At 31.4% G+C, this 18,261-nt stretch overlaps 2 protein-coding genes across 2 annotated transcripts; both read left to right on the top strand.

Moving 5' to 3' along the window:
* The first annotated feature begins 7,482 nt into the window (after positions 1-7,482).
* Positions 7,483-9,615, top strand: LOC133192363 (uncharacterized). Its single transcript, XM_061328378.1, has 6 exons — positions 7,483-7,557; positions 7,646-8,535; positions 8,639-8,808; positions 8,903-9,067; positions 9,212-9,314; positions 9,413-9,615. Exons 1-6 carry the CDS (start codon positions 7,487-7,489, stop codon positions 9,613-9,615), a joined length of 1,602 nt encoding a protein of 533 aa, XP_061184362.1. The 5' UTR covers positions 7,483-7,486.
* LOC133192760 (uncharacterized) lies at positions 8,878-9,652 on the top strand. Its single transcript, XM_061328771.1, has 3 exons — positions 8,878-9,067; positions 9,212-9,314; positions 9,413-9,652. Exons 1-3 carry the CDS (start codon positions 8,987-8,989, stop codon positions 9,613-9,615), a joined length of 387 nt encoding a protein of 128 aa, XP_061184755.1. The 5' UTR covers positions 8,878-8,986; the 3' UTR covers positions 9,616-9,652.
* Positions 9,653-18,261: the final 8,609 nt, after the last annotated feature.

Below are 18,261 nucleotides of genomic sequence, written 5' to 3'. Positions count from 1 at the left end.
TGTACTTCAGTAAAGAGTTAAAGCGACAGTACGGATGCAAAACGTGTGTTTCTCAGTCAAATTTACCCAATATATCATTAATAAATGAAGTTTAAATTTGATGTCAACAGTTTGAGAAACATGAATATTCTCTCCTCAAAAAAATTAACCTTAAGTAGAATCTGCCGAAAACCAAAGGGTCGTACAAACCGGAGCAATCTTAGATCTGTTTATTTGTACCACGTGAATTCTGAATGACACGTGCCAAAACTGTACAGTTTACAATTATAATGGAATATAAGGTAAAAGCAATTCTCAAAAGCAAAAGTACAAATATTGACGTTTTGTGTATTGGGGTCCGAGAAGGGAAAATCACCAAATCATACGTTGTCGCGGCAAAACGTCAAAAATAATTTCAGGACATTTACATTAAAATTTGCACTATAAATGACAATAATTAATATATATATATATATATATATATATATATATATATATATATATATATATATATATATATATATATATATATATATATATATATATATATCAAAAAAAATCACAACACCGAAATAAACTCTACCGGTTTCATTTTCAATCTTCAGGAGTTTGACAAAATATTGCTTAGTTACACATAAATACAAAATCAATATTCTTACTGTGACGTCAAAAAGCGCTAATGTGAATTTACGCATTAGTAAAGTTAATTATGACGTCATGACATAACGTAAGAAATTTAATACGGGAAATTAAATTTTCCATACAAATAATACAGATATAAATTGCGGGAAAAAAGTATATATCTGATACAAAATATAATTATGTAGCATTTAAAACAGGTTTATATCTGTTAATAAAAAGTTTTTCTTTGGTTTCACGTTCTTTTTCTGTGGTATCCCTTCGAAACTTGTAAAAGGGAAAAACGGTAAAGTTGGGACTTTTATTCTTGGCACAGTTTCTAATATGGTCACTGACGGGGGTACATCGGTATTTTGGTTCCCTAATTTGCTGTCGGTGTACGGTCATTCTGTGTCTTAAGGTGTCTCCTGTCTGACCGATATAATTTTCACCGCAACCGGCGCAGGTAATCACATAAATAAGATTGGAACTAGTGCACGACATGTTGGTTTTAATATTAAATTTACTTCCGGTTTTGAAATGAAATGTAGATCCTTCTGTCAGGTATGGACATGTACTGCATCTGGAATTGTTGCATTTATTGATGATGGCTGGTTCATGGTTGTTACTGGAAAAAGATGCTCTGGTAAGGATGGATTTAAGAGAAGGGCTTTGTCGCTTGCTTTTGATAATCTGTGAAGTATCTAATATTTTCTTCATGTCTGGGTCATCTTCTAAGATAGGCAGGTTATTTCTTATTATGTTGAAAATTTCCGGATTTCTGGGATTGTGCGTTGAAACGTATGGTATAACATTATCAACGGGTTTATTTTTCACTGTAAGAAGATCCTTTCTTTCATGAGATTTGGCTTTGTTAATTCCGTTTTGAATCAGTTGTTTAGGATAATGTCTTTGAAGGAGTAGATTTTGTAATTCTGTGAGACGAGAGTCCAAGATTTCCGTATCAGAGATTATTGTACAAAGACGCCTTGCTAAATTGTATGGAATATTATTCCTGGTGTGTCTAGGGTGACATGAATCAAATATAAGATATTGCTTTGTATCTGTTATTTTGTAGAAAACGTCCGTTATTATACGGTCTTCTTTTTTAATAACCATAACGTCGAGGAAGGATAACATATTTTTATCCGATTCCATGGTGAATTTCAAAGTAGGGCTCAAAGTGTTGAGAATATTGAAAAATTCCATTAATTGATCTTCACCTTTGTCCCATATGATGAAACAGTCGTCTAAGTAGCGTCTCCACGATTTTTTTATATAAGTTTCAAAGTTGTGACCGAATTTTTCTTGAACTGTAGAAAATAGTTTTTCTTCTAAGAATCCGAGGACAAGTGTAGCGTAAGTAGGTGCCACTTTTGTTCCCATAGCCGTGCCTAATTTTTGTCTGTAAATTATTTCATTAAAATGTATAAAGTTGTTTTCCAAGATGAATTGAAGGCTTTTTAAGATAAAATCTTTGGGAAATCGGTCATGCAAAAGATTAGGAAATCTGTCTATCCAATGTTCTATGGCGATCAGTCCTAGATCATGCGGAATATTAGAATAGAGGTTGGTGACATCAAATGAGACTAAAATGGATTCAGGGTTGATTTTCTCGGGAGTTGTATTAAGAAAATCTATAGTGTCTCTTATATAACTTTGAACTTTGGTAACATAAGGTTTTAACAGAATATCCAATAGATTACTTATCCTGTGAGTTTCACATGTTGGTCCTGCAACTATGGGTCTAACTGTAAGATCAGCTGGATTTGCAACACTAATGTACGTTGATCCAGAAATTTTGCATCTATCTTTTATTGTCTGGCTTTTATGTATTTTAGGCAAACCATAAAAGTTGCTGGTTTTAATGTTAAATGACAAAAGATATCCGGTTTCCTTCTCTGTAAGTTTTTGTCCGTATTTATCTATAATAGTCTGGAGTTTTTTCATGACCTTCTTACTTTCATATGTTTGTTGTTTTTCATAGTATGAACTGTTTTCTAGCACAGAAAGACACAATGATTTGTAATATTCACGATCCATAATGACCACTGCGCTCCCTTTGTCCGCTTCCTTAATGATAATGCTTTCGTCATTCTTTAAATTATCAATCGCATCCCACTCTAATTTTGTTAAGTTGTTTTTAATAGTATGTTTATTGCTAAGTTGTTCGAGAGGAAAGGTTTTAACTGTATTTATGAATTTATCTAAGTTTTGGTTCCTACCTTTAGGTGGCATAAAGTCACTTTTATTGGCTACAATAGATTCGTCATCATTCTCCTTATCTAAGAAAAATTCAGCTAGTCGTAATCTTCTACAAAAAGCGTCCGTGTCATTTGTAATTTCCTCTATGTGTTTTGAGCGTGGTGGAGGGGTAAATTTTAATCCCTTTTCAAGTACTTTAATTTCAATGTCAGAAAATATTCGATTCGATAAATTAATCACTTTTGGTTCGTGCTTTTGGTCCGGGTCCTTGCTTTGTGTTACGTTATTTGGTTTTGTCTGGGGCCATATCCTAAAAAAGAATTTCTAGGTGTTGTATAATTCCTTCGCTGTTTCCTGTTTTGTCTGTATGGTCGCTCATGGTAAGGAATCACCGGGCGTCCTTGGTTTCTGTCGTATGTCCTAGGATTGCCGTGTGACGGGTAACTGTTATAGTTGAAGTTAGAATTAGTAGTAGGTTGGTAATTCCTTGATTCTATGCTACTTTCTTTCCTTGACTTGACATTTCCTGATTTCATGAAAGGATTTTTGCCTTCGTATTCCTGTTGGAATTGTGTCTCATATTTTAGGAACCATGTTTCCGATTTCATCCATCGTTGTATTGATTTCTGTTCTTCACATAAACATTCATCTTTCCACATGCGCAATAATGTGCTTAAAGTAGATTCGGGCATCTTATTTTCCAAGAATGTAAGGACTTTGTTGTCAATGGACTGGTATTTATCCTCATTGTATTTTGCCCGCATTTGTAGTAAATCTATTTCCCCTTTAAACTGCTCTAATACTAACCTTTCTCTTCTTACTCTCTGGTTTTCGGGCTCTCCTTTTATTATCGGAATTTGTATTTTCCGGGGTATTGTTTTGGGTCCTGAACTTAGCCAAGTATTGTAGATTTTCGCCTTTTCCGCGTTTTTCATCATGTTCCAAAAGGCTATCCTTCTGAATTTTAATTGTTGATTCCAGAACTGTATGTGTCGTTGTTTTTCCGATAGTGCCTTTATTTCGTCTGGGTCCTTTTCAGGAGTTGCTTCAGTAGATAACATGTTATAGTTGGAATTTGTATTCTCTCTTGCTGACGTGGTTGCCATGGTAAGTGGCTCGCATTGTTGATTATTATTAAATTGCTTGAAATTTTGCATGAAATCCTTAATATCTGATGTATCACTTTGGATTTTTTCAAGACTTTTACGTTGGTTTTCACTTACTTCAATTTTAAGTTTGATTTCCCGCAGATCATCCGTAAGTGAATCAAGTTTTTCTGTAATCATCTTGAGGCTGTCTTAAGACACAGAATGACCGTACACCGACAGCAAATTAGGGAACCAAAATACCGATGTACCCCCGTCAGTGACCATATTAGAAACTGTGCCAAGAATAAAAGTCCCAACTTTACCGTTTTTCCCTTTTACAAGTTTCGAAGGGATACCACAGAAAAAGAACGTGAAACCAAAGAAAAACTTTTTATTAACAGATATAAACCTGTTTTAAATGTTACATAATTATATTTTGTATCAGATATATACTTTTTTCCCGCAATTTATATCTGTATTATTTGTATGGAAAATTTAATTTCCCGTATTAAATTTCTTACGTTATGTCATGACGTCATAATTAACTTTACTAATGCGTAAATTCACATTAGCGCTTTTTGACGTCACAGTAAGAATATTGATTTTGTATTTATGTGTAACTAAGCAATATTTTGTCAAACTCCTGAAGATTGAAAATGAAACCGGTAGAGTTTATTTCGGTGTTGTGATTTTTTTTGATATACGACTACGTGTGTGGATTTATTTTATATATATATATATATATATATATATATATATATATATATATATATATATATATATATATATATATATATATATATATATATATATATATATCACAGGTATTGATTTTACACTTTTACACTGTTTTTTTTTTTTTTTTTTTTTGGTTTTTTTTTTTTTTTTTTGGTTTTGTTTTGAAAGCGATAGAGATATGAGAATTGATAACATGGATCAAAAAATATAAAATAATAGTTTCCCGAATGTTAAAAAAGTTTTTAACGAGTCGGTCGGGAGAGAGCAACCAAACAAATTTTTAAAGATGTCTTCATTGATTTGTTTATATCAATATTTAAGGAATGAATTTAATAGCTGCCCATGTTATACGGTATAAAGTGGGTTTGGACAGTTTATGCTTTATAAACCGCGAAGCGGTTTATAAAAAAAGCGTAAGCTGTTCCAATACCAAGCGGACATATCATGTCATTACTTTATCCTCCAGTACTGATTATTTATCTCTCGAAGTTCCTTTGATTTCCAGCATTGAATTTGTTAATTAAGTCTTTGTGACGTAAAATAAATTGTTGTATCAGATGTTTCTGGTTGAATAAATGTACTAGCTATAGACTCGTCACGATTTTTCGTTTTATTGCTTTCCGTCCATGAATATTTCCTAATCGTGATGGATTTTTCCAATCTGACTAGTCTTCCTGAAATTTTCAATCCTTGTCTATCGATATTCGCAAACATGCTGCTTTATAAGTTCTAGAATTTACTCCAACTCCAATTTACTCGTCATCGTTTTGTAGAACATGATTGTGTTGAAGTATATTTTGCTTCTGCCTAAATTTGACTTGAATTCTGTAACTTCTGGTTGATTTTTAGTTTACCGTTGAAACCCTGTAGGTATCATCCTTGTCTGTCCGTCTGTCCCTCCACCTATGTGTCAGTATGTCCCACTTAAAGTTTTCCGCACTTTTTTTCTAAACTCTTGCAGATATTGTTGTGATTGTATCTTGATGAGTTACAGAGCAAGTGTTCGTTTCACCTCAATAATTTTTTTACCGAATTATGGCCTTTTAAATTTTTAATGGGAATCAGATTTTCCACTTGGTTTTTGGAACTATTGTTCTTAACGCTTGCAGATATTGAGCTGATATCTTCTCTTAACATCTTGTTTCGTTTTGGTGCCACTGAATATTGTGATATTCTCCTTCTATGATCAACATCAAATATGCCAAAGTCAAATCCAACTTCTTCCCATTGTTTTTTTTTTTCCTTTTTATTATGATTTCATGTGTGAAGACTTTCATTAATTGTTTTCATTGAATATTATTTCTCCTAAGCTTATACGTATGTAAGTTTTGTAACGCCTTTCTAGCCCTCAAGCGTAATTTAAAAAAATGGTATGAATTGTGGTGCGAAGGAATTAGTTAGTTCAGATGTTTTAATAGTTTGACCGTGTTTAGAATTACCCTTCAGTACCGGCCTTTGTTCACCATTGAACTCATATTTGAATTCTTCACAAGGAAATTAAAAACACAACCATTTACTAAAAGTTTTCTATAATTAATTGAACTTTCAACGTTTTCACCAGGTTTGTCTTCACATAATACACATCTTCGATGAAGACATTTTACGGTCAAAAACATTAGAGCTCAGAAGTGCATGACTAGCCATCCCAAATACTCTTTGTTCTTAGTATGTCTTAGTGTAGTTCTTTAACATGTATGTGGTATAATTATAATTTTCTTGTTTGAAGTTGGAACCTACCACCCCCACCCCCCTTCACGAAATAGGTTTTTGGCAATTTTGTCTTCAAATTTCTTTAGACTGCCCCTCCCCTACTTTGAAAAATGATACAATGTGGGGATATTCTGCGGTATAGAAAAATTCCCTAGAGCACACAACCTATATTTAAGTTATCATGATTTTAAATGTACAGCCAAACCTCGTTATCTTGAACTCAAAGGGACCGAGAAAATACTTCGATAAACCGAGGATTCGAGATATCCAGGGTAAAGTATTTAAGTAAAAAGTAGTTGGGACTTCGAAATGACTTTGTTATATTCATAACATTCAAGATATCCGTGTTCGAGATACCGATGTTCAGCTGTATTTTAAATGGACATTGCCCTGATCCAATTCCAATTTTTTTTCTTTCAATTTTTAATTTTTTTTTCCATTTTCACAACTCATTTTGGGTATTATTATGTAAAAGAGGACCAGTGCTTGTTTTGCTTACAAATGAATGTCTGTAATCAAATGTCACATTTCCAGCAAAGTGACTAATAAGAAACATAAGTTGTTTATTTTTAATGCGAAAAACCAACAGTTATAATTGTAGGGATTTTGTGTGTTGTAAACATTCTAGGGAAAGAATAATAAAGAGGGAAAATTGATAACCGAGGTACGATAAAACAGTTCAACTGTAAGGGGAAGAGAAGATTTGAAACAATAATCCGGGGGAGTTTTGCAAACAGATCTTTCCGGGGGGATTTTATTTTGCAACTCCAGGGGATGCTTAAGAACACCTGTCGTAAACTGGGACCCACGGCCCAATTTTATTCTTACCGAAAAGCATACTTTCCAGATTCTTTAGTGTCAGTTACTTCTTAAGTCATTTTCATTGATGGATTCTGCGTGCGAAGCTTTTGAGTTTTATCGATAGAAACATGATCCTAGAAATTAAAAAAGCTAAAATGTATTTTAGGTTTTATCTGTTATCATCTCCAGCTGTTACATCATACATACACGTTGACAGAATTGAGTATTTGGGGAAAGAAGCTATGTGAAATTTATTTCAGAACTATAACATTCTTAATGCTGTTTGTTTTCTCTTTTTCTTAATTTACAAGTAATCGTTGTAATTTAGGGTACCTAATGTGATCGATATGCGATACATGAAAAAAGATTATCATCATATGCAGTGGTTTTTACAAACTTTGGCGGGAATTCTGACCTGGTAAGTCTCAAGTTTGCATTCGTTTTATGGTTGTTGCATTCTCTTTTATAGTCAATTATAGTGCATATGTGTATCTTTATACATACAGCTCCTTGATTACCTGGTGTATAATCATTCAGTATAAAATGAACGAGCTTCAACACAATCTTACCCAACTGGAAAGCAAAAATTCATTTCAATTTACAGAAATTAAGAATTGGCAAGATCTACATGGAAAGGCTTTCAGCAATTTTGAAAAAGAATTATTAAGTCTGAAACTATCTACAGAAAACTTGGCCCAGTCTGTAGAACAGCAATGGAGTCAAACCAAGACGACAATAGAAAAACAATTTCAATTACGCAAAGACATGACAAGATGTTCTGAAGATTTACTCAACCTACATGCAGTGTATGCGAAACATTTCACTTACCCACAAACATACGTGGATAAGGCAAAAGATGAACTAAAACTTCAATTTGAAGTCGAAAAAGGGAAAATTTTCAAAACTCTTTATGAAGAAAAATTAAACAATTTCCATGATATACTTGAGATACACTTGACTAAATATGAGTCTCTCAAGGTAGTGAAATTCGATTCATCGAACCAACATGCATCTGAATCACGTTTGACAAAGAAAGTTCTGATGCAAATGTTTAATGATTTAAAGACATCAATGAAGAAATGGATAATGACGTTAAAAAGTACTTTATATTTTTGGCAAGGACGTATACATCAACAGGTCTCAGAAATAGACGAGATTAGACTTTGGACTGTGAGATACGTCCAACAAAAGTTAAAACATAACAAAAAATTCATAGATGCATTGAATATACATATGAAAAACAGCAAAAGAGGAATATTGGCTTTGAACGATACAATCAATTCGGTGAAAAGCTTTTGGTTCTCTTATCCAAGTTTTGCAAACAAGTTTGGACATGAAATGAAAAGGAAATGCTCCAAAGCACTCAGGGGAATGGAAACATTACAATATAAACCCGGTAACATATATTTTAAGTATGTATTTTGTACATTTTTGTCTGTAAGAATATTGAATATGACCCTTTTTGATTTCCAGATTTCTTAATTTTTTCTATACTGTAGATGGAGTTTTGAGCCCATGGGTTGTGTTGATCATACCTATTTTACTAACATCGATTTATTTTCCTTGGACAAACTGGTCAAGCGGTAATAAAGAAGTCGTTAAGCAATGGATGATGAAGAAATTTTTAAATGGAAATGAAAAGAAACCTCCGCCTCATTCTGACCCGAAGGTGATCTGAAATTTTAAAGAATGCAGCCAAATATATCTGAACATATTATATCAGTTTCCTAAAGAAATATTCTTTATTTATTTGTTTATTTCAGGAAAAACTTGAACATTCGCTATGTGTCGTTAATTTTGGATGTGGATCTGATAAACAGAAATATGTTCATTTGGCCTCTGATTTGATGGGCTCTGGGTTCTCTCTACAAATGAAGAAAGTGGTGGTCAATTCTACAGAAAGCCTGGAAACTCTACCCCCATCAAAGGTTGATTTTTTTTCTGAATTTAGTATTTCTTTCATCAAATTTATGCATTTAGTCAAAACGTGTACTAATCAATACAAATAACTTTAAGTTTTAGAAAAAAATGTGCCTTTATTCATCTTTTAAATGGAAGTTGTAATTATTTAGGTGATACTTATGTTTGTGGATTACAACGAAAGAAATCTAATCATAGAAGAAGAACATGGAGGTCTGAAAAGAAAGACTCTATCTATGTTGCAAAAGACTGGTGGTATGTTTTTATTTACTAAAACATTAAAATCTTTTTTGTAAAATAAACTGACGAACATAATCAACTCAATAATCCGTTTCATAAATTACTCTTTTCAGCTGAAGTGACTGTCGTTTACTGCTATGAACTTTCTTCTAAACATCTTGATGAAGGACGCCTGTTTGCTCAGAAGTTGACTGTAATTGATAGAATGAAAGAACTCAGAGAACTTCGTGAAAGGAACTCAATATTTAGTATCTACGATAAATTCAACCCAACACAGAAAGAAGTCTTCCGTTCTAAGCTGAATAATTTTAATTAGCTATTCTAATTATACGTTTACGTAAAATATATGGAGATAACGAACAGTATTCAAGATCAGAAGTCCATTAAACATTACAAAATAGGTGCAGAGCAAACACGGACCTCCAAAACATCAGAGGTGGGATCAGGTGCCATGGAGGAGTGAGCATCCCTTGCCGACCGGTCACACCCGCCGTGTGCTCCTTGTCATGATCGGGAAATAACGGAAAAATCCGTCGACAATTCAGTGTGTAATTGTATTTGCTGACAAGGTCATTGTATCGACCATAAAACTTACGAAATGATGACTTTAAACGAGACTGCTGATATTCTTGTTTCATCAACTTGTTTGTCAATAATTTACCTCGTTTTAGAAATTGTACATACGTAGAGCATGCTCTTGCGTACCGAATGATATCGTATATGATTCATTAAAAATCCATTCCCATTAAAGTAGGATCGGGCTTTCAAAAATTTCTGTCAATCAGATATTTTGTTTTCATTTAAATACCTTAAATGACTTATAAGCTAATAAAAAAACATGTAAGACATACCCTACCATGCTTATTTTCATGCAAGGTGTCTAGGAGTACAATAATTAAACAACCAAATTTTAACGGAGAGAAGTATGATCTCATGTTTTATTAAGATATGCTCCAAAACATATCACATTAGATTTATAACTTATGAAAATCTAAATTATTCAATTGGTAAAAGAATCAATGAAGATTTTAAATGTAAAATATTATAAAATTCATGTTTCAGTTGCTCACGTTCTCTTGATAAGAAAAAAAAATCACAAAATATCATAATTTTGAAAAATTTGGAAAAATCAAATTGTTTACATGTAATTGATTTACATACATTTTTTTATTTAAAATATTTAGAGTTATATCGAAGGTAAACAAAAACGCATGTTTTAACATGGTTTATCAGTTAGATAACAATAAAAATAACAGTCTCGTGAACATGTATACCCCCAAATTTGGTGACATAAAGTTTTACAGTAATTCTTTGCAAATTTTGAAAGTAGTATTAACTGAAAGTAGCGGATACTGCCTTAGAATCAAGAAACATATAGCACAGGATAGTTTGTATAAAAATACTGAAATTTGGTCCTTCTTGCAACAGGCACTTAGAAAACTGGGGGTATGAGCTGACCCCTCCTTTTCTTCTCATGTTATTTATTATGTGTGTGTGCGTGTACTTTATATTTTGCTTAATGTTCCATTTTATGTCCACTGAAAATGAAACCAGAGGAAAGTATAGGTTCCTCTCCGTTGGTCTTTGTATCTGTCTGCACAGCTGGATGCATGCATTACTAGTACATGAATTTATAGAGACCATACTTGCCGTGGTTACATTTCGATGCAAGGCTTTACCTACTTTCTCTAGTCTTTGAAACCGAAGGATGTGCATTGCTTAGAAAACATGCCTTTTTGATCGCTGCATTCGTTTAATGTTAATAATCGTCAGAAAAAAATAATAATAATGTGTCTTTGGATAATTCGATAAGTGAAGTGATAACTGGAAGTTTATAGTCAATGTATAAAATTAAAACAGGATACGTAAAACAAAGGACTTTCACTAGAACAACAGACATTAATAATTTTTTTTTTAATAAACGTAGTTTGAAAAACTTCTAATGCAACGTGAGGTGTTTTGAGAAAATAAAGATGGCGCGGAAAAAACTTGTCTATCGCGTTAGTATATACATACTAGGTTTCGTTCAAGATCGTAGCAGCTAACCTAGCAGCTAGGTGTTAGATATATATCTCAGCTAGCCTGGCCGCTAAATGTTAGATTTTGGATTTAAAAGAATTCTGTAAAAACTCATTTTTGGAACAAAAAAAGTTTATTTGAAGCGAAAATATATATGTAAATTTACATTTAATTCGATAAGATACAGAAGATATAATCCTTCTTTTAATTAAAATATTGTGTGATGCCAAATTGTAACTAAGGAGGCCATCTTGGATTTGGCACTTAGCATCAAATATTTATGTTAGCTCTTCCTACGCAGCAGCTAGGCTAGCTTTACGTTCAAGATCGTAGTTTTATGTAAAGGCTACATAGCCATTACGCTCTTGAACGCACCCCAGAACATCCGTAGTTAAACATGGCAGACCGAGTGACTGGTTCGCGGCGATACAGACAGGAAGTATCGGGGATTAAGCCTGTCCCACTCCAACTTTCCAAACATGGAAATTAGACAATTTCCTTTTTTTCTTGTCAAAGTTTTAAAGTTTTCAAATATTTTCCTACCCCCTTTTTAAAAACGATATTACCTGCGATAAATATCAGCGAGTTGGAGTTGCTCGCAGATAGTTCTCGCACACGTGCAAAATTTGGTTTACCAAAATACGTGTATCAATATATAAGAAATCAACACTATAAAAAGAAAAAGCTTTTTTTTTTAGTTTTGTGTCTTTTCGATGCTACATAAATCTGAGCTGCGATTACACCACCATTTTATGAAACTCTTAACTATATTTGAACAAGCTTTAATCCTTTCCATGGAACTCAGTTATTACATCAATTTTTTAACTGATCCTAATTTGGATTCCAAACGCTTGGGGAGGAGTAACAACACATATCAGTCCTTCCCTTTTTTATTTTAAAAGCCCTTTTTATTCATGTCTTCTTATTCAAAAATGTTATTTACGTTCAAATTTACTGAATTAGTGATACATGTATATGTACTATCCTGATTATACTTTGGCGTCTTTTTTTAATTTGATGTCAATTAAAAAAATGTAATTATATCAATATATTGTTTTTGTTGATGTCTCGAATTCTTTTTTTTTTTTTTAATTCACTTTATCATAAGTTAATTTTTTTTAATGTTACATGTATAGTCTTTATGCAGGTTTTTTTTTTAGATTTATTGCTAAAATTTTCCTTTTTGGTTTGTTAAAACCATTGACCCTGCCTTTTTGTACTGAATTGTGGAAATTAAAAAAATGTTCGTTCTTTGCAAAAGCTTAAAAAAATAACAACAACACAACTTTCTTTCGATGTCCCGAATTATTTACCTAGTCTCTGTGTTTTTATTTTTCATTTAACTACTCACAAGTTTTACTGAGAATCCTCATTAGTAGATATATGTTTATTGAACACGTGTTACACGTTGACGTATCACGTTTCAACTTTATCGACAAAGCTTTGGATGTTTTTAATTGAAGAGGGCAACTTACCGACGGTTTTATTCTGATATCCATAAAAGTTTGTGTTTATTTTACGTTAGTAATGTATATGGAAAATATCGATCAATGCTTTACAGCAAACATCAGTACATGCACATTTTCAAATAAAACGCATGTACTTTTAGTCGTGGCATATAAGATATACATATTTAATAATTCAATCCCATTATACTCTTTTAAAATACAGTATCCAGGATTTGTGTGTAATAAAAGTCATTACGTGTATCCAATTTTTATCTCCAATTCATAATATTACGAACGTAATTTGTAGTTACATATCGGATGAAAAGAAAGGAGAAAACTAAGCCAAATTCAATGTGCCAGATACGTTTGACAAACAAAATATAAAAAAGCACGATTTTTAAAAAGGATGCAAACAAACTGTCTTAGAAAGGACTCGATGTTAACAATGCCTATACATACTTTTCTGTACTCTGTCACCAAAAAAAAAAACCCACTTGTAATGCTCTGCTTGATTCTTTGTTATTTTTACATGGTATTCTGTTCACTGTATACAAGAGCATCAGTTTTTGGTTACAGTTGTATGGAGCGGACAATATTTTACCGAATCATACAATGACCCTAAACCCTCAGATTAAATAAAGTGCTCTTTCTAAAGTCAATTTCTATTAGATTAACTCTGTTCGATGATTTCGTTAATTTAATCCTAGCATCAAACTAAATTTTATAAATAAACTGTAAATTTATGCTTGGAAGTATATGAGTTATTTTTGCTATCTGTTAAAGTCACTGCATTCCAGTTACCAGGATGTTTTTTTGAAGCTGAAGAAATGTAAAAAGATTCCCAGGGTATTTAAGAGAGGCTAGTAGCTATACATCTACAACTACGCCTTCTCAACAGTTAACCATGCTATCTTTTTTAAAATGATAAAGCAACTGTCATGAAGCCCAAATAGTTCATATTGAATTTGAGATGAGATAAATCATCTCTTTGATTGTGACACCTGTTCTGGATTCACAGTAGTAAAATTCATTAGAATATGTCAACCATATTTCTATATTAGTAATCTATTTAATTTATAAGCTACTATATGGTTTTTCAATAAAACCTTATCTTATATAATTTAGCTATATTGTCGTATAGCTAAAACAGATCACTGTATTCATTTGAATAAAAGACTAAAGATGTAATGCTATGTTTTTCATTGAATAGTATTCAATAACTCTTCATTCTGTTTAATAATATCTCTTAAATATCTTAATATTATTTTAAACACGTATTAGAAGGTTGTGCCCTCATTGACAATGTTAAAGTGTGCAAAATTAGAAATCCCTATTTATAGCAAGGTGAAGGCATGTGCATTTCTACAGAGAAGTTCATTAATTAACATATTGACTTGGAATTTCCTCCTCAAGGCATTTCGAAATTTTTGCCATCAAACAGATCAAACAAGTCATATCTGGTTTTCCTATTCACTCTAAGGCTTGTTAAATATTTCTAGTTCTCTTGCTTACTTTTCACTTCGAATATGAACATGTGTAAAGTATATTCAATTATCCTTTTATTTTCCGCACCTAATGTCTTTCCAAGCCCTTTATTTCCTGGATTGACCCGTAACAACGGTAAGATATGCTTTTTTCATATAATTGTTTATTGTTACTTTTTTTTTATATTACATTCATACATAATTCGTATTATCATCATTCCTTCATTTACATTATTTATTGCTGATTGTATCACCTTCCCAATTAATAATACCTCAAAGTAATTTAACATCAAAGTTAACATTAAAACTAATACCTTTTATTTCTTATTTGTGCATACATCAATATAGTCACGTCTTTTATATTTATTTGAAATTTGTTTTTGAGAGCAATGCAAGGTACATGTAGTTAATTCCTAAATTTATTATCTTTTTAAATTAAATTTTCTGATCCAGTATCCATTAAATTATTTTAGCTACATTATTTTTGGGGAAGGCAATGGGATAATTTTTTTGTAAACGGTTAGTCGTAATTATTTTTCCTGCTTATATTGAAATTTGCTGGAATTGTACTAATATCACGTCTCCACTGAAGGGGAGAGTGAAGGATTTGCTGCATATTTAATAACCCCCAACTCTGTTTTCTGAGCGTGTATGCAAAAAATGAGGAAGTGTACAGATTTTTGGTCTTAGAATTTTGTTCTATTGGTTGTAAAATTTTGTCCAACTCTCTCTTAATTAAAACAAAGATGTCAATGGTGGTGGTGGCGTTTCGCTTAATTTGAAAGCAGTTACCATGTAAATATTGTTGAGTAGATAATTAGTTGTTCTTCTTAAATTTACGCAGAACAAAACATGATATTTCTTTTTTTAAACAAGGTACTTTAACTTTAATTAGTATTAAAATAGGGATATATTGACCATAAATTACGTCGACTTTTTTTGACGGCGGTGTGCCTTGTGAATCATATTTAATAGACCATTTTTAGCATTTTAGACTTTAACACACTTCCTTAGAGTTATAATTTTGAAAAAAAATACTGGTACACATCTATCTAAAAAGTACATACACTGCAAAAATTATCGATCAACCGGTTATGAAAATTGTAACCGCTTACGATCTTTTAGATCAATTAGTCTGTTAATCGGTTAATCGCTGCCCTTTCTAATTATTTTCATCACAAAAAATTTCAAAAGTGTAAGGCTACACACGTACAAAAGTATTCTATTCAGTATTTGTTGGTTATATTTTATAATAGTATAAATGTATTAAATTCTTACAGAGTCAATATTGACAAATATAATTGTTTTGTTTTTTTTAATATTAATATCTTGTGTTTTTTTCCTTTGTAAGGAATTTATCCTATCTCGATTAATGGACATCATACTCAAAATCTCGTTGGAACTCCATTTCCTGAAATTAAGCCAAATGGTATATATTTCTTACAACATGTAGTTAAGAAACTTAAGAAAATCTTTAAAAATGAATACAACTGTAATTTTCAATAAAAATACTTAAATAGTTTCAATCTATAATCAGCAGAAACCTTCTCAAAATTCTTGAAATTTTGTTTGTTTGTTCTGAGACAAAATTGAGCGAAATTCCTTTTATTCGGTTTGAAAAACAAGCTAGATATGCTTTGTCGAGACAAAAAAAATGTTACATCTTGATCAACACATAACATTACCTTCTTTGTAAAATAGTGACTGTTGGTATTTTTTTTTTTATTAATTTCTTTCTTCTCGATTCAAAATCTTTATTCCATAAATAAACTCTTGTTTTCAACCAATGTTTCAGGTGTCGGCGAAGCTACTAATTGCATACAAAAATGCGAGTTTATGCCACCCAAAGACAGTCCAATTGCACCCATTGCAGTGGCAGCAGGAGCACGACAAGGAGTAACTGTTAATCCCTCTTCCTTTATAATGGGTTTTCCATAGAGACTGAATCTTTACCTGTGTAATCTTGAAGTTCTACTGACGATTTAATAGTAATATTGATAATTTACAGTTGTGCAAAATCCAACATAATTATGCACTTATTTAGCAATTTGTCTTGAAATTGATCAAAAGAATCAGCAGTTTATGCTTCCCCAACCTCGTTTTTGTTTTGTTCAAAGGACAATACAAAATATAGGTAAAATGAAAGATTTGGATATCTGTTGAGTTGATTGGAAACAACGACCAAAGAATATAGATAAAAGGAATAGAATATAAACAAGAACATCGTGCAAGGATGGTCAATATTGATATAAAAATCAATGATGAATATATTAAGTAAGGATTTTAATTGTCAAAAACAGCGGGAAATGCTTGGCTTGCAATTACCTGCTGTTTAATTCTGTGGAAATTATGCTCTATTGAATTGGAACAACACCTGCTTCTTTTGTCTGAAAGTGTAGTTTTTCTGTAGATTACATGTACAGTATTTTTTCTTCTTTTTCTGGAAAATTGTTAACTTTTCATGATTCGCTGCAAATAAACCTTCTTTCGTATTTCCTGATTTGATTAACCATCATTGGTGTAACGATATTTATAACTCTCGTGCGCTTTATGATGTATTTTAAGTGCAGAATGTCGGTGACGCCATTATATAGTTTATTTGATCAAATATTGGAATATCGCCTGTTTTGGATAAGATATCAACTGAAGATGTATCAATATTTCTTAATTTATTAATACAGATTAATAATTAAAAACAAACGTTGACTTATAGTCCATAGTAATACATTGCATCTATTGTGAATAACAATCGAGACCTTGAAAATGATGGATATGTTTACCATATTCAAAGATGTTTGACTTATTATTCTTAATAATATATTTGTGTAAAAAGATTTAGATAATTTATGCAGTGCATTGTGATATCATCTGTTCCTTATCCTATATAAGGATCAAATACTTTCTTGTTGTTAACAATGTATAAAATGATCACAATCCCTTTACAGGCTCAATACAGCTGCTTCGTTTGGAAAGTTCCCACTACATGTATAAATAATTTATTTTTTATGATTTTATAATTTTTAATAAGATCATTTACTAAGTAAAATAATTTTATTAGTTATAATCGATGAGTTTATTTTTTATCTTTGATAAACAACTCAAATTACAAAATCCTAAAATGAAAAAATTGCTGATAAATTTCCTCTTTTATTTTTTTTTTCATATCTAAAGAGAAGGGAAAAAATTCAAGTCAAACTTAATTGTAAAAAAAAAAACAAAGGTTGAAACGATCCATAATTAATTCAAGGACGAAAATTGTCGTTTTACCATCCTCAAAATAAACTTAATAAACTTTATATATATATATATATATATATATATATATATATATATATATATATATATATATATATATATATATATATATATATATATATATATATATATATATATATATATATATATATATATATATATAAAGAGCCCCCTTCTCATTTCATCTTTCTATGACAATATATAAATATTATTCAAAATAGAGCTAAGGGAGTTATAATGGATTATAAGAGCAATCAATTATCAAACAGTTACCAAGTGAGTAATGACATTTTAGTGGAATGTACATAAACGGTTTTATTTTGATGAAAGAAAGCGAAAATAAATATGGAAAGAAGTCAATGAAAAGATTAACTGTCCACGTCTGACTATGCCCAAGGTAAGATTAAGGCTGTATAGAATGTATCAAAATTAACAAATTAAACATTTTGTTAATTTACTCAATAATATAAATGGAGTTAAAAAAAATCATAACATGCGCCGTGATATTTTTCCTGTATATAAAAAGAACTCCCCTTAAAGTTTGGTGACCTTTTGATTTAACTTTATTGTTAATTTATTCTACACATCAAAATAAATATTATAAATAAACTGCAGATTTAAGCTGGAACATTATGGATTCCTTTTGCTATTTCGAATAGAAATAGCTCCAGTTACCAGCATGTTCTTTGAAGTGAATGTCAGACATTTAAAATGCAAAACAAATAAATAAGTTAATAAATAAACAAATTTACTTTT

Source organism: Saccostrea echinata, unplaced genomic scaffold (assembly GCF_033153115.1).
Source record: "Saccostrea echinata isolate AGI-Se365-2 ecotype Australia unplaced genomic scaffold, CSIRO_AGI_Sech_v1 ptg000025l, whole genome shotgun sequence".
Taxonomy (NCBI): Eukaryota; Metazoa; Mollusca; class Bivalvia; order Ostreida; family Ostreidae; genus Saccostrea; species Saccostrea echinata.
Note: the sequence above shows the minus strand (reverse complement) of the source record. Positions and strands in the feature narration are given on the sequence as shown.

Excerpts from the sequence above, each read along its gene's own strand:
- LOC133192363 (XM_061328378.1), top strand. The coding sequence starts at position 7,487 with ATGCGATACATGAAAAAAGATTATCATCATATGCAGTGGTTTTTACAA. Across the intron at positions 8,536-8,638 it reads AACATTACAATATAAACCCG|ATGGAGTTTTGAGCCCATGG; the intron begins GTAACATATATT and ends TCTATACTGTAG. Across the intron at positions 9,068-9,211 it reads AAACTCTACCCCCATCAAAG|GTGATACTTATGTTTGTGGA; the intron begins GTTGATTTTTTT and ends GTAATTATTTAG.
- LOC133192760 (XM_061328771.1), top strand. The coding sequence starts at position 8,987 with ATGGGCTCTGGGTTCTCTCTACAAATGAAGAAAGTGGTGGTCAATTCT. Across the intron at positions 9,068-9,211 it reads AAACTCTACCCCCATCAAAG|GTGATACTTATGTTTGTGGA; the intron begins GTTGATTTTTTT and ends GTAATTATTTAG. Across the intron at positions 9,315-9,412 it reads TATGTTGCAAAAGACTGGTG|CTGAAGTGACTGTCGTTTAC; the intron begins GTATGTTTTTAT and ends TACTCTTTTCAG.